General features: G+C 41.9%; 1 protein-coding gene across 2 annotated transcripts in view; it reads right to left on the reverse strand.

Annotated features, from left to right (window-relative positions):
* The window catches only part of LOC106612384 (protein phosphatase 1, regulatory subunit 37), a 62189-nt gene that overhangs the window by 42812 nt on the left and 1784 nt on the right, over positions 1-17593 (reverse strand). For both annotated transcript variants that reach the window (XR_006771126.1, XM_045724371.1), the window contains exon 2: positions 17400-17546. Coding sequence is in view for 1 of the 2 variants with exons in the window: in XM_045724371.1 (XP_045580327.1) it covers positions 17400-17546 (147 nt within the window). In the remaining variant the exon portion in view is untranslated. The remainder of the gene's footprint in view (positions 1-17399; positions 17547-17593) is intronic.

The raw sequence follows: 17593 nt of genomic DNA on the forward strand, positions 1-17593 counted from the left end.
TCGTATTCAGGACAAAAAGATACTTGCTTTGCCACATTTTTAGCAGTTTTACTTTAGTTTTGGAATATTTGGATTCTGTACAGGCGTCCTTCACACTCTGTTATTTAGGTTAGTGTAGTGGAGTAACTACAATGTTGTTGATCCATCCCCAGTTTTCTCCAATCACAGCCTGGGGTGGCAGGTAGCCTAGTGGTTAGAGCGTTGGACTAGTAACCGAAAGGTTGCAAGATCAAATCTCCGACCTGAGAAGGTAAAAATCTGTTGTTCTGCCCCAGAACAAGGCAGTTAACCCACTGTTCCTAGGCCGTCATTGAAAATAAGAATTTGTTCTTAACTGACTTGCCTAGTTAAATAAAAAGGTTAAAAACATTTTTTTATTAACCTGTTGGGGATAGGGGGCAGTATTTGCACGGCCGGATAAAAAACGTACCCGATTTAATCTGGTTACTACTCCTGCCCAGTAACTAGAATATGCATATAATTGTTTGATTTGGATAGAAAACACCCTAAAGTTTCTAAAACTGTTTGAATGGCGTCTGTGAGTATAACAGAACTCATTTGGCAGGCCAAAACCTGAGAAGATTCCAAACAGGAAGCGCTCTCTCTGACTATTTCTTGGCCTTCTTGATCATCTCTATCCAAAACAGGGGATCTCTGGCATAACGTGACATTTTCTAACGCTCCCATAGGCTCTCAGAAGGCGCCAGAACGTTGAATGGTGACTTTGCAGGCCATGGCTGAAAAACAGTAGCGCATTTGGATAGTGGTCGATCTGAGAACAATGAGACTGGGGCGCGTGCACGAGCCGACACCATGTTTTTATTTTTTCGTCTTTGAACAAAAACAGGGTTTCCCGGTCGGAATATTATCGCTTTTTTATGAGAAAAATCGCATAAAAATTGATTTTAAACAGCGTTTGACATGCTTCGAAGTACGGTAATGGAATATTTTGACGTTTTTGTCACGAAACGCGCCGGGCGTGTCACCCTTCTTTACCCTTCGGATAGTGTCTTAAACGCACGAACAAAACGCCGCTATTTGGATATACCTATGGATTATTTGGAACCAAACCAACATTTGTTATTGAAGTAGAAGTCCTGGGAGTGCATTCTGACGAAGAACAGCAAAGGTAATCCAATTTTTCTAATAGTAATTCTGAGTTTAGTTTGTCCCAAACTTGGTGGGTGTCAAAATAGCTTGCCCGTGATGGCCGGGCTATCTACTCAGAATATTGCAAAATGTGCTTTCACCGAAAAGCTATTTTAAAATGGGACACCGCGATTGCATGAAGGAGTTCTGTATCTATAATTCTTTAAATAATTGTTGTTTTTTGTGAACGTTTATCGTGAGTAATTTAGTAAATTCACCGGAAGTGTTCGGTGGGAATGCTAGTCACATGCTAATGTAAAAAGCTGGTTTTTGATATAAATATGAACTTGATTGAACAAAACATGCATGTATTGTATAACATAATGTCCTAGGAGTGTCATCTGATGAAGATCATCAAAGGTTAGTGCTGCATTTAGCTGTGGTTTGGGTTTATGTGACATTATATGCTAGCTTGAAAAATGGGTGTCTGATTATTTCTGGCTGGGTACTCTGCTGACATAATCTAATGTTTTGCTTTCGTTGCAAAGCCTTTTTGAAATCGGACAGTGTGGTTAGATTAACCTCTCTGGGCTAGGCGGGACGAATTCGTCCCACCTACGTTAACAGCCACTTGAAGCCTGTGGCGCGATTTTCAAAACCTTAAAAATCCTATTACTTCAATTTCTCAAACATATGACTATTTTACAGCTATTTAAAGACAAGACTCTCGTTAATCTAACCACACTGTCCGATTTCAAAAAGGCTTTACAACGAAAGCAAAACATTAGATTATGTCAGCAGAGTACCAAGCCAGAAATAATCAGACACCCATTTTTCAAGCTAGCATATAATGTCACAAAAACCCAGAAGACAGCTAAATGCAGCACTAACCTTTGATGATCTTCATCAGATGACAACCCTAGGACATTATGTTATACAATACATGCATGTTTTGTTCAATCAAGTTCATATTTATATCAAAAACAGCTTTTTACATTAGCATGTGACGTTCAGAACTAGCATACCCCCGCAAACTTCCGGGAATTCGCTAACATTTTACTAAATTACTCACGATAAACGTTCACAAAAAGCATAACAATTATTTTAAGAATTATAGATACAGACCTCTATGCACTCGATATGTCCGATTTTAAAATAGCTTTTTGGTGAAAGCACATTTTGCAATATTCTAAGTACATAGCCCAGGCATCACGGGCTCGCTATTTAGACACCCGGCAAGTTTAGCACTCACCATAATCATATTTACTATTATAAAAGTTTGATTACCTTTTGTTGTCTTCGTCAGAATGCACTCCCAGGACTGCTACTTCAATAACAAATGTTGTTTTGGTCCAAAATAATCCATCGTTATATCCGAATAGCGGCGTTTTGTTCGTGCGTTCCAGACACTATCCGAAATGGTAAAGAAGGGTCGTGCGCATGGCGCAATTCGTGACAAAAAAATTCTAAATATTCCATTACCGTACTTCAAGCATGTCAACCGCTGTTTAAAATCAATTTTTATGCCATTTTTCTCGTGAAAAGCGATAATATTCCGACCGGGAATCTCCTTTTCGGCAAACAGAGGGGAAAAAATCACAAAGACGGGGCGGCCAGGTCACGCGCCTAAGCCCAGAGTCCCTTGATCGGCCACTTGAGAAAGGCGATAATGTGTTTCAGCCTGGGGCTGGGATGACGACATTCAGGTTTTTCCCGGGCTCTGAGCGCCTATGGACGACGTAGGAAGTGTCACGTTAGAGCAGAGATCCTTAGTAAAAGATAGAGATGGCAAAGAAGTTCCAGAAATGGTCAGACAGGCCACTTCCTGTAAAGGAATCTCTCAGGTTTTGACCTGCCATTTGAGTTCTGTTATACTCACAGACACCATTCAAACAGTTTTTGAAACTTTAGGGTGTTTTCTATCCATATGTAATAAGTATATGCATATTCTAGTTACTGGGTAGGAGTGGTAACCAGATTAAAATCGGGTATGTTTTTTATCCAGCCGTGTCAATACTGCCCCCTAGCCCTAACAGGTTAACGAGAGTCTTGTCTTTAAAATGGTGTAAAATAGTCATATGTTTGAGAAATTGAAGTAATAGCATTTCTAAGGTATTTGAATATCGCGCCACGGGATTCCACTGGCTGTTGAGTAGGTGGGACAAAAGCGTCCCACTGGCCCAGAGAGGTTAACCATTGGCGTCATTGGTGAAATCCCTCAGCGGTTTCCTTTCCCTCTGGCAACAGATTTAGGAAGGACGCCTGTATCTTTGTAGTGACTGTCTGTATTGATACACCATCCAAAGTTTATTAATAACTTTACCATTCTCAAAAGGGATATTCAATGTCTGCTTTGTTTTATTTTTTACCCAGCTACCAAAAAGTGCCCATCTTTGCGAGGTGTCGGAAAACCTCCCTGGTCTTTGTGGTTGAGTCTGTGCTTGAAATTCACTGCTCAACTGAGGGACCTTACAGATAATTGTTTGTGTGAGGTACAGAGATGAGGTAGTCAATCAAAAATCATGAGTGAATCCATGCAACTTCTTACGTGACTTGTTAACTTCTTTGGGATAGGGGGCAGTATTTTTGGATAAAAAAACGTACGATTTAATCTGGTTACTACTCCTGCCCAGAAACTAGAATATGCATATAATTAGTAGATTTGGATAGAAAACACTCTAAAGTTTCTAAAACTGTTTGAATGGTGTCTGTGAGTATAACAGAACTCATATGGCAGGCCAAAACCTGATTAGATTCCATACAGGAAGTGCCCTGTCTGACAATTTGTTGTCCTTCTGTTGCATCTCTATCGACATTACAGCATCTGTGCTGTAATGTGACACTTTCTAAGGCTTCCATTGGCTCTCTAAAGCCGCCAGAAAGTGGAATGGGGTGTCTGCTGTCTCTGGGCAAAGTACAACAGCTCTGTTTGTGAGTGGTCAGCCTGGGGACAGTGAGACTGAGATGCGCGTTCACGAGACTTCATGTTTTTCCTTTCTCTCTCTGAATGAATACAACGTTGCCCGGTTGGAATATTATCGCTATTTTATGAGAAAAGTAGCATAAAAATTGATTTTAAACAGCATTTGACATGCTTCTAAGTACGGTAATGGAATATTTTGCATTTTTTTGTGACGAAATGCGCTCGCGCGTCACCGTTTGGATAGTTACCTGAACGCATGAACAAAACGGAGGTATTTGGATATAACTATGGATTATTTGGAACCAAAACAACATTTGTTGTTGAAGTAGAAGTCCTGGGAGTGCATTCTGACGAAGAACAGCAAAGGTAATCCAATTTTTCTAATAGTAATTCTGAGTTTAGTTTGTCCCAAACTTGGTGGGTGTCAAATTAGCAAGCCGTGATGGCCGAGCTATGTACTCAGAATATTGCAAAATGTGCTTTCGCCGAAAAGCTATTTTAAAATCGGACATAGCGATTGCATAAAGGAGTTCTGTATCTATAATTCTTAAAATAATTATGTTTTTTTTAAACGTTTATCGTGAGTAATTTAGTAAATTCACCGGAAGTTAGCGGTGGGTATGCTAGTTCTGAACATCACATGCTAATGTAAAAAGCTGGTTTTTGATATAAATATTAACTTGATTGAACAAAACATGCATGTATTGTATAACATAATGTCCTAGGAGTGTCATCTGATGAAGATCAAAGGTTAGTGCTGCATTTAGCTGTGTTTTGGGTATTTGTGATGCATGCTAGTTGCTTGGAAATGTCTGTTTTTTTGTGTCTATGTACTCTCCTAACATAATCTAATGTTTTGCTTTCGCTGTAAAGCCTTTTGGAAATAGGACAACGTGGTTCAATTCAGGAGAAATTTATCTATAAAATGGTGTAAAATAGTCCTATGTTTAAGAACTTTGAATTATGACATTTTGTGGTTTTAAATTTGGCGCTCTGATTGGTCACTGGCTGTTGAATAGTGTGGGACGATTTCGTCCCACCTCCCCTAGAGAGGTTAAGCTACTTTTACTGCTGAACTTATTTAGGCTTGCCATAACAAAGGGGTTGAATACTTATCAACTCAAGACATTTCAGCTTTTCATTAATTTGTAAAAATTTCTAAAAACATAATTCCACTTTGACATTATGGGGTATTGTATGTAGACCAGTGACAAAATCTCAATTTAATCCATTTAAAATTTAGGCTGTAACAAAATGTGGAAAAAGTCAAGGGGTATGTATACTTTTTGAAGGCACTGTAACGGTCATTTAAATCAGTCTAAACAAATCTGACCTTTAAGCTGACAGGAATGTCTCCTTTTACCTCCAGATACAGTCTACATTGTGCCACTAGAGATTCTGGTTCGAGTCCAGGCTCGGTCGCAGCCAGCCGCGACCGGGAGACACATGGGGCGGCGCGCAATTGGCCCAGCGTCGTCCGGGTTAGGGGTGGGTTTGGCCGGCAGGGATGTCCTTGTCCCATCGCGCACTAAAAACAAATCCATGGCAGGCCGGGCGCAGTGCACGCTGACACGGTCGCCAGGTTTACGGTGTTTCCTCCGACACATTGGTGAGGGTGGCTTCCGGGTTAAGTGGGCATTGTGTCAAGAAGCAGCGCGGCTTGGTTGGGTTGTGTTTCGGAGGACGCACGGCTCTCGACCTTCGCCTCTCCCGACTCCGTACGTGAGTTGCAGCGATGATACAAAACTGTAACTACCAACTGAATACCACGAAATTGGGGCAAAAAAATACAAATACAGCCTACAGTTCCCTATTGAATATTATAAGTAGTATTAGAAGTATGTTTACACTACTACTGCTTTGGAGGGGTTTACTATGCACAGCCAATGCAAAACAAGCTAGATGCAGCCTTCTAAATGAATCCAAGTGCAGTCTGGCAACTTCTCCCTGCGTGTCAATCTCCCTCCCTTCCTCCTCTCTCGGTCTCACTCTCTCGTTGACAAGGAACAAAGTGCAAACACACACTTGCCATCGGTGCCGTGCGTTTTCCCTTCACCACATTGGCTGGGAGGAGCGTAGAGCGGAGACACTTATCAGTGCTAAGGGGGACTGTCTGGGTTAGAGAGGGAAAGCAGTCGGTGCCATAGAATTAGATCGAGTAGATTAAAAGCAAATGTTCTGTGGTAGGGTGGACCGGCTGTGTCCATGTTTTAACGTTTGTTTATCAACACCTATAAGAATTCTGTGCCGAGTCTCAGTTTTTGACCTGTGGAGCAATGCTTTTCTATTGCGTGGACAGTGACATCTCCTGAAGATTTTAGAGCCATGTCCATTCTGCTCATTCTATGCTGGGCACAGTATGTGAAGGGACTGGGACCAGGTGTCCCACCATGTCTGCACTAGCTAGAGCATCCAAGTCATCTGCAGACTGCATGTAGGACTGGGACTTCAGAGGATAGGGTTGTCTTCACTTCAAACGGGAGGGAGAAGAAAGGAGGAGAGGGAGTGGGTGCACAACTGAATGCTGCTTTGAAGATAACAGCATATTACTTCTGACGTTCTGTGGTAAACAATCCCTTCTGAAAGATAACTATGATCTCGGTTGTCAATTAATATTACCGTTCTGCAATGACCGACAAATTAGCATGGAAGAGAAAGCATGAATGTTTGACTGACTTATAGTCAGGGCACAACGGAAAGTGAAAGTCACCTGAGCTAATCATTTGTGGCTCAAGGGTGAACACTGACTGACTCCGGGTGTTGATGACATGGTGAGATTGAGACATGCTGGGCCATGCCAATAGACATGGTGGTCTAACAATCAGGGTTGACAAAGGATGAAAAGGAGACAAGGAGAGAGAGTAAAGCTAGGCACACCCGATGAGGAACTGCACTTGTCACTGAGAAAATCCACGCAACACTGCGGCATGCAACATCACAGGTTTTTTAATAGACACTCATTCTGTGACCTGTATCGATCGGTCCCCACATTGAGGGGACGAGGAGGAATAGAACTGGCAAAGCGGCCATTTTGTAAAGTTGAGAGGTCACCAGGACTGGGCATAGGGTTCAGATGGAATAGACAGGATGACTGGGCCTGGTGAAGCAGTCAGTCAGTCAGCAGTCACAGGCCACTGACTGTGTGGAAAGAGGGGAGCCCTCTGGACGAGCCTCCAGGAGGGAGGGGGCCGGGACTGGAACTGACGCCTACTTAACAACTGAGTGTTAAAAGTCTTAAATAGCGCCCTGCTCCCCCGTCCTCATCCCTGCCATTTCACACCACCATGCTGCACAGGGTTGCAGCAGCGTCATTCACACATGACAGCTGATGCTGGTCACAGGGGGAGAGGAACGCATGAGCCATGCCAGAGAACAGCCTATGCTACAGGTCAGAGCCATACTGACATTTCCCTGGATGGATGCCTGCTAGGTAGGGCTGTCCACGTCAAAATAAAATCTTGGTCGACCTAGTCGTCTGTTCTTTCAACCATTTTTCCCCCCCCTATATAGACACACCCTGTGTTTTTCAGTAAAATCAACTATATGTAGGCTACTGAGCTTGTTTGATGCTTTAAGCACACTGTGATTAATGAATGAAGACAGATGATTCAAGAGAGAGCCAGAGATCAATAAAAAAAAATATATATGTTCATGACCCTCTGCTGCTGATGGCCTTCGCAGATTCTGCCGTTAAGCTCCTGAAGTCTGCTGTGTGGATATATTTTTATATTTCAAAGGAAGATAACAAAAAGGCCACACGCAACGTTTGTGCTGCTATTATTTCCCAAGGGGAGAAAGTGAAATCTTTCAATACCACAAACCTAACTACTCATTTGAAAGTGCATCACCCTCAGACGTTGAGCGACTGCTTAGAACAAAAGCGGAACTAAGCGCACACTTCCAACAACTAAACAAGTTCAAGTCGAGCAGTCATTTGAAAGAGTAAGAACATTTCAGCGAGACAACTCAAAGGCAAAATCCATTAACCCGTTATGGCTAGGGGGCAGTATTTTCACAGCCGGATAAAAAACGCACCCGATTTAATCTGATTATTACTCCTGCCCAGAAACTAGAATATGCATATAATTATTAGCTTTGGATAGAAAACACTCCAAAGTTTCTAAAACTGTTTGAATGGTGTCTGTGTATAACAGAACTCATTTGGCAGGCCAAAACCTGAGAAGATTCCATGCAGGAAGTGGCTTGTCTGACAATTTCTTGCCCTTCTTGATTATCTCTATCCATTACAGAGTATCTCTGCTGTTACGTGACACTTCCTACGGCTCCCATGGGCTCTAAGAAGGCGGCAAAAAGCTGAATCATGGCTTTGCAGGCTCTGGTTGAAAAAAAGTAGCGCGTTTGGGTAGTGGCTGGTTACAGTACTGTGAGACTCAGGCGCGTGCCCGCGTCAACCCCATGCCTTGTTTTCTTTCGTCTGTTTACCTAAACGCAGATTCCCGGCCGGAATATTATTGCTTTTTTACGAGAAAAATGGCATAAAAATTTATTTTAAACAGCGGTTGACATGCTTCGAAGTACGGTAATGGAATATTTAGAAATCTTTTGTCACGAATTGCGCCATGCTCGTGACCCTTATTTACACTTCGGATAGTGTTTTGAACGCACGAACAAAACGCTGCTATTTGGATATAACGATGTTATTTTGAACCAAACCAACATTTGTTATTGAAGTAGCAGTCCTGGGAGTGCATTCTGACGAAGACAACAAAGGTAATCAAACTTTTGTAATAGTAAATGGGAGTTTGGTCAGGGCTAAACTTGGTCGTTGTCTAAATGGCTAGCCGTGATGTGTGGGCTACCTACTGAGAATATTGCAAAATGTGCTTTCACCGAAAAGCTATTTTAAAATCGGACATATCGAGTGCATAGAGGAGTTCTGTATCTATAATTCTTAAAATAATTATGTTTTTTGTGAACGTTTATCGTGAGTAATTTAGTAAATTCACCGGATGTTTGCGGGGGGTATGCTAGTTCTGAACGTCACATGCTAATGTAAAAAAGTTGGTTTTTGATATAAATATGAACTTGATTGAACAAAACATGCATGCATTGTATAACATAATGTCCTAGGGTTGTCATCTGATGAAGATCATCAAAGGTTAGTGCTGCATTTAGCTGTGGTTTTGGTTTTTGTGACATTATATGCTAGCTTGAAAAATGGGTGTCTGATTACTTCTGGCTGGGTACTCTGCTGACATAATCTAATGTTTTGCTTTCGCTGTAAAGCCTTTTTGAAATCGGACAGTGTGGTTAGATTAACGAGAGTCTTGTCTTTAAAATGCTGTAAAATAGTCATATGTTTGAAAAATGGAAGTGTTCGGATTTTAGAGGAGTTTGTATTTTGCGCCACGCCCATCATTGGATATTGGAGCAGGTGTTCCGCTAGCGGAACGTCTAGATGTAAGAGGTTAAAGCCAAGATAATGGAATTTGTTGCCCTTGACAATCAACCGTTCTCTGTCGTGGATGATGTTGGCTTTTGCCGACTGGTCGAGCACCTCGAGCCCCGATACACACTTCCAAGTAGGTGCCATTTTTCAGATGTTGCCCTACCGGAGTTACACAGTATTGTTGAAACGCACATCTATGGGCTACTTGCTATGGGCGTCACTGCTATTAGCTTCACAACTGACATTTGGACCAGCGATGTCAGCCCCATGAGCATGCTGAGTCTGACAGCACAGTGGGTCGACGAGGATTTCCTACTGAGGAAAGCCGTATTGCAAGCTCAAGAATGTTCCTGGTTCTCATACCGCTGCTGCCATTTCAATGGCATTTGAGAACGTGAACACACTCCTTGCTCCATTCGAACAACTGACTGGAGAAATAAGCATCATCAACGGCGTCTGCAGCAGACGTGACACCCTCTGCCATGGCATTGAAACGCCTGCCAACAAAACTGCCAACACAGACCGTGGGGTTAAAACTGGCAAAAGTATTCTACTAGAGGCTGTGAACAAATGATTCGGGGGCATTCTCTCTGAGCCTCTTTACTGTGTCGCCACCATGCTCGATGCTAGGTACAAGGACAGCTACTTCGATGCAGACAAGAAACAGGGTTTACGTGAAATGTTACAGACACAGCTGGACAAGATGGAAATGGACACAGTGACAGTGCGCACCAAGGAAGAGGACCCACAACAGAAGAGGCCACTGACAGAGCTGAAACTTCACTGTTTGACATGTATGATGAAATCCTGGCTGAGAATGAAACGAACAAATGAACAACGAAACAGCCCAGTAAGAAAGTGAAAGAAATAGGTTTTGATTATGTTTTACTGGTAATGGGGACGTACAGAAATGCCAACAAAATTACTTTTTGGTCAGTGTGTGTGTTTCAACTATTTAACTGTACTAGAATGCTTAAAAGGCTGCTCAAATTTTAAATATTGGTTATCGTTATCGGGTTTGTTGGCAAGGAAAATATTGGATATCGGCCAAAAATGTCATATCAGTGCATCCCTATAAATTACCATTAAAATTCTCTGGCAACAGCTCTGGTGGACATTCTTGAAGTCAGCATGCAAATTGCATACTACCTAAAAACTTCAAACATCTGTGGCATTGTGTTGTGACAAAACTTCACAATTTAGAGTGGCCGTTTATTGTCCCCAGAACAAGGTGCACCTGTGTAATGATCATGCTGTTTAATCAGCTTCTGGAAATGCCATACCTGTCAAGTGGATTAATTATCTCGGCAAAGAATAAATGCTCACTAACAGGGATAAACACATTTGTGAGAAATAAAGGTTTTTGTGCATATGCAACATTTCTGAGATCTTTTATTTCAGCTCATGAAACATGGGACCAACACTTCATATGTTACGTTTATATAGTTGGTCAGTGCAGCTGGCTACATTCTTCCTATGATAAACATTAGAAATATGATGGCCATGCATCGTTTTTGCAAAAAATACCTTGCTTTTCGATTGTATGCTAATTTACTCATTGCACTTCTGTTCACATTCTGCCGAATGTGTTGCACTAATGTATTTTCTGTGAAGAAAAACTATAGTTGCACGTCCTTGATCACTTGATTGAAGCAAAAAATTAATAATTGTCTTTCAATATAAAAATGCCCCCCGTCAATAAACAGCTGGACTCACATGCTCCCGCTTTCTCCCGTTGTGCTATTTACAAACAATAGCGTGACTGGGCTCAACTGTTCTGGAGAACTACGGTAAGCTTCATAATGTAAAAATGTGAGATTAAATTAATGTGATCTGCTTTATCTTGTAACGTATTGCACAAGTTAAATGCAGGTATTTACTTAAAAAGTAGCTGCAAATATAAAAAATAGCCTATTAGGAACCCACCTAGCACACACATATGATCATTTTATTTAAGTTATATTAATCCAAACTTGATAATAAGGAAGATCAGTTTGTAACCCCTGCTTTTCCCCCTGGACCACGTCTGGCCCCACTCACTCAGGGACACACTGAGAAACAAGCACACAATGTCCAGGCCAGGCTATCTAGAAGAAACCAACACAACCACAATGGCACCTCAGTCCCCTCTCCAACTTTCTCCCTCCTGAAAAGTCAGCATGTCTGGATTTGGTAACAATATCGATCCAGCAACAGCAGGGAATCAAGTGCTCCAGAACCACATGGAACGTGATTATGAAACAATGCAAATTTAGAGCTAGCCTGCTTGTCAATAATTAACAGAGGGCACGTAGCGGAGAGGCTAACACAGGGGAAATGGACACATTTCTGTTTCTCTCACTGCCCAAGTGGAGCGATTTCACCTTTAGATGCAGGCACGGTTGCATTTTACACCAATTTCATTTGTTAACATGTTATAAGTGAATTAACGTGTCATCATAACAGGTCATAAGAGCCATCTACTCCTGAGGAAGCAAGATAAATCTTTTCTTCCATCTTAGTGACGTGTTAATCTGTAATTAATTGTGGCGGCAGGTAGTAACTGCAAGGTTGCTAGATTGAATCCCCGAGCTGACAAGGTAAAAATCTCTCGTTCCGCCCCTGAATGCAGTTCACCTACTGCCGTCATTGTAAATAAGAATATGTTCTTATCTGCCTTGCCTAGTTAAATAAAAGGTTCAATAAAAAATAAATAAAATACATTTCAATTTCAAGACAGCTTCACTGTAACTGTGATGCCACTGAACAGCAACACAGTAGCTGAGGCATTGTCAGGCAAAGAAGGATTGTAATATCATGGGCTAAAAACAGTATGACTGAACTGGCTCTCCACAGGGCCCTGTCTATTTATAAGTGAGCAGGCATTTTGTGATGAGTGTCGGCCAGCCCTGTTTAAAACAGATAAGAGGGGTGATAGGTGTTTTATGTGGGAAGCTAGCCATCCCTCAGGCAAAAATTGTGCTTCAATTTGTGCTACAGTTTCCAAAAGAGAAAAATAATGAAGGACGGGGGTGGCTGAAGAACAGTTTTTAGTACAAAAACAAGGTTGTCATCCTAAACACCGCAAACTCCTAGAGGTATGTTGTTTTCATAAGTGGAGCAGAGCAGCTCCCCCCCTGTAAACACGCTGGTCAAAATGGTGGCCTCTGACTGCACTGGCTGCAGTCCCAAGGTCCATGACTGAAGTTCAGACAGACACACAGTTAAAGGGCAGGGTTCATGTCATGATCCCAAACTACAGGGGCAGAGCAGGACAGACACAGCACAAACAGTACACAAACGCACTACAAACTGCATCCAAGAAAAAGTGTTAGATTGGCTAAACAACCAAGAGTTAAGCCTCTAAGGTCCAACTTTGGTCCAAAGGTGCATCATTACTGGTGCCAATTTCCAAGTGGGCCTTTGTGTTGACATGAGATCACATGTAGGCTACGCAGGTTTCTACATATTATTTTATTAATGGAAAAATACTTTCACTTAAATTCATAACAAAATGCAGTGTAGCTTAGATAAGAAATTCACCCAAAAATTTGGGGGAGATTTAGCTTACTTGTTTACAAAAGCCAAATATTTACAATTGTCAACTAATCTAATTTGTATATGTCAATAGAAGAACCAACAGCAGCCCACATGCTTCTTGCATAATGTAAGGCAGTGGTTCCCAACCAGGGTTACTAGGAGCCCTGGGGGTACTTGGCCTATCCACAGAGGATAGTTGAGAAGACTAATGAGACTATAGGCTTACTGGTAAAATGCACATGAGGGGGTACATTCGGGGTACTCTGGGGAGAGCAAAATTCAGTTGATGGTACAGTAACCGAAAAAAGGTTGGGAACCGCTGATGTTAAGGAGTCAGCACATGATTTTCCCATGAATGCCCGAGAGAAGGAGAAAGGATGGATGAGAGAGGGAACGGGGAAGAATGAAAGAGGGAAGGAGAGGGAAAGGGAGGGGCGAATAAGGAGGGAGAAGAGGAAGCAAAGCCGCTAAGAGTCATGCTGGGAAGTTCAGGAATCTGAGGAAATGATGCAACATGTGCCCAGCCAGGACTGAAGGGAAGGGACAAGTGCAACAAAACAAAGAGGCTAGGACTCCTTGTACAATCTCACTGCAGGGTGACAAACAAACACCATGTAGGAAGTAGTGTCATCTATCAATTTGTTCAGGCTAAAATTCACCTTTAACGTTATCAAGGCTCTACAATACTGAGTGGATCTGTACTTCAGTGGCAAACTGCATAGTGATCTATCCACATCTTCAATGCTTTGAACTAGCGAAGCACCGCAGAAACTAAACAGACACAATCGTGAGACTGTTATCCTAGGGGCCACGTAAACTGTGACCATTCTGAACATGTCAGCATGTAAGACAACAAGGAGAGGCTATATAATTGCATGACTTGTAGCTAAGATTACAACTAGGCCTAAACCATTATGGAAATAACAGCCTACAGTTTAGTCTAACACTGAGCAGCATCCCATCGCTGGGTCTGGTGGAGAGAGCAGCACCAAGCACTCATTTGAGGCCAGTTTTGTTCCTCTTGATGGCTAAGATGAGGTTTGGGCTGTGAAGAGCTGATCCTAGACCAGCGAGTCAAGGAAGTATCCAGGCCAGATCCATTGTGGCAATGAGTTCAAGTGAACCATGAAGAGGCTTGGGGGCGGGGATGGAGATACATTTCATTTCCTGGGCCTCAGTTCAGTCACTGCCCATCACACCCGCTTAGACACACTTCTCCATGAGTGAACATCACCCTGGGAAAGACTGCTGAATCAGGACACAGAGAGAGAGATCTGGGCTAGGCCTACTCCTTCATGCAATAGCAGTGAAGAGGATGGTTAAGACGAAGACAGACAAGGATACTGGATGGGGATTGAGCACAATGCAGGCTTGTTATGAATATTAGGCCTATGCCTCAAACTTCCTGGGATGTCTAGATCTGGATGTTTCAGATGGTGAAATAATGAACGTGTTGAGGGAGTAAAACATCAGTATACAACATCACTCAATCTTCTGCAGAACCCTTCAACAGCATGACTGATTCACTTACAATAGACGGGTTATCATCATGATTAAAGCCATTTAACATTGGCCTGAGTTTTATCTACCATTTAGGGCTGGGCAGTATACCATATTTGACTATATACTGGTATTGATGCACGAACTGGTTTGAGATTTTACTTTACCTATAACTGCATTTCAAAGTTTGGTTTGTTAAATGTGATATGAAACTCCAGTGTATATAATGTCAGTTTTTATAGTTTACTCTCTCTTCCTTTCCTGAATGCTGATAACCACACCAAGCCCTGCCCCGTCACTCAAGGAGAGAGCGGTTGCTCGACCACGGAGTCACGAGCACGTTCTTGTCGTTCACTCAGCATGGTCAGATGGATGCAGCAATGTTGGTGACATGCTGCTTTCCACAAGCATTCTATACACTTGTAGTTTGTGTATCTTACTCTCTGTAAACTATCTGCTAGTTTGTCTTTTCTTAGCAAGGTGTTGCTAAAATAATTTGAGTTAGCCGCTAATGCTAATCACTAGTTAGTTGGCTAGCTTGCTAAAGGTACCAAGGGTCAGAGCAAACACAGCTAACTAATGCTGCCTGGTGCCGGTGTCGGCCTAGATAAGCATGTTTGTGCAATTCTATCTTATCTTAGAGAGTAATAGGCGAAACATTAATATGTGGCTAGCTAGCTACATGAAGAAAGAAAACATGTAATGTAACATCTAACTTGGGTCACCTGGAAACACTGACCAACACTTTGGTTCCTGTCAATAATTCCTCCCTGGTTTATTAATTCGTTGTCATGTCAAACAATGTGTTCAAGGTGCTGACCACTCTATTCCAACTATAGAATTAAAATAATAATTATATTTCCATGATTCCAACAGTTCACTAATTAACTGGGCCTATATTTCATGCTGTGTGGCAGTGTGGAAATGATAATAAAACTGCAGGAAACACAGAAATTGATGAAAATGCTGACAATGATTTTTGTTTTGAGTTGGATTGAACAGTATAAAAATGGAGAAAGCCCCATTGAAATCACTCAGAATTTATGTGCTGCCACCCTAGAGTCATGAACAACTCAAAGCATATTTAGAACTTCTATTATTAAAAAAAACATAAAATACAATCATAAATGACAACGATATTGTGATATGATCTTTTGTCCTTATCCCCCAGCCCTACTACCATTTAGTCCTTTTTCAGTTGGCAGTGTAACTGACATGACTGATAGTATTGTATTGGTAGAAATATAGGAATGCACTCACTGATCAAGATAACAGTCATATCGCTACCCTAGATGGCAGAACGTTATCTTGAATCATGTGATATCCCTGGCACCCTCCCTCTCCAGCCACTGGACCTTTGAAACTTAAATAAAACTGATAACTTCTTGTCGACCATGGCTCTAACCTCAGGAACCCCATGATGTAACGGGGAGAGACGTCGCCTGCGGCCTGATTAAGTTTAATTTTCACATGCCCATTTGGATGTTTGCATTTACCGTGAATATTAGCCATGAATGAACTCATCGAAAGAATTCCTGTTTAGACGTGAAATCAACATTTCTAGTCATGTTCTCCTATCTAGGAACTAACGTAAAACAAATTGAACTGTGTTGAGTTAGTGACATGGTAAATGTCATTCACTTGACACTCATTGGACATGACTGTCTGAGTAGGTTTGTTTTGGTGTTAAAGTACTATGACTTTATCCATATAATTTCAATTCAATTGAACATGCATGTCAACCGTGCTGCTTTTTGGCAATACCTGAAATCTCCCCACCCGACCCTCCTACATTAAATAAACCTAGTCTGCAAGTGCTTGGGGTGCCTACAGGGAATGTTCAATAAAGAGAAACTGCAGAATCCTTAAAAGAATAAACCCACAGGCATTCAAATACTTGAGACTGGGAGTCCTACATGATTTGTTCTGTATGCAAAACGGAAACAAAACTGAAAAACAAATTGCCCATTCAGAATTAGTGCACCTCTACCCCCAAAGCAGACCTAAGGAATATCACTATAAGCCAGCCACATACAACAACATAGGATAATACGGAGTTGTTTTCACTAAATAAAACACTGCCCACTACTAAAACGGCATACCTTTAAGGAGTGCCTGGTCTGGCTGATGACTAAGACACACAGAGACGTCTAAGGGAACCTACTTAATTTTGCGCTGGTGGAGAAACTCATGTGGAACCATTATCAAATGTATAAGAAAGAAAACAGGGATGACGCCAACTAGTGGGCTTTTTAGTCCCCAAGACATCAGTGACAAAATAAATGACCTGGGTGTTGAACTAGCTTTGGTCCTCACCTTGTATTCTGATGTGTCAAGACATTTGTGTAAGATGATTCAATTCTTCATTTTTACAAGGGGGTCTGACAAATTTATATAGGCCCTAGGTATTGCCTGGGGATGGAATCGATATGAAATGTATAATGTTGTGATCGCATGTTGGGGTCCAATGGTCGCCATGGAAGGCAGAGAAGTAAGACCGAATGAAACAATCCAATAGGATTCACTATTACTATAGCGATACTACGATACCAGATATTTCATGGCAAAAAATATTAGACTAAACTCTATGGCTCTATAAAAACCTACTTTGTCAAATTGTGGGTGCTATAGCTTGCAAAAACAAACATGACTCTAGGTGACAACATAATGCTGTTTCTAACATTACGAGTGTTTTCATCAAGAAATTTAATTCACGACAACCCAACACTAAAAGCGCAAAGTCTGGTGAGTGCAAAAACCCTCTATTAGGGCAGGGACAACAGAAAGGTAGTCCGTGACAGTGTCCCTCTGCCAGTCAAGGAGTTCAAGAGCGCCAGTCTACACTGTGTGGCATCCCCAGCTTGAGGTCTCAGCAAGGCTAAGGACACCATATAAACAAGGCCTAAAAATATATGAAACGGTCACAGATATTGCTTAGAAAATTGAGTGAGAAATTACCATGTCTCCAAGGGTCCTTGGGCTCCACTGCTCCAGAGACAATATCCTCATCTGAAGGAAAAGTCACCCTCTTGCCATTTTTGTGTTTCTCATCCCCCTCATCCTGGGCTGGAGAGAGGGCCTCTCCTGTGGCAATGACAGGAGAGGTTTGGTCCTTGTGCCTGGGGTAGAGTGCTCTCCTGGGAACCCCCTGT

Source organism: Salmo salar, chromosome ssa09 (genome assembly GCF_905237065.1).
Source record: "Salmo salar chromosome ssa09, Ssal_v3.1, whole genome shotgun sequence".
NCBI lineage: Eukaryota > Metazoa > Chordata > Actinopteri > Salmoniformes > Salmonidae > Salmo > Salmo salar.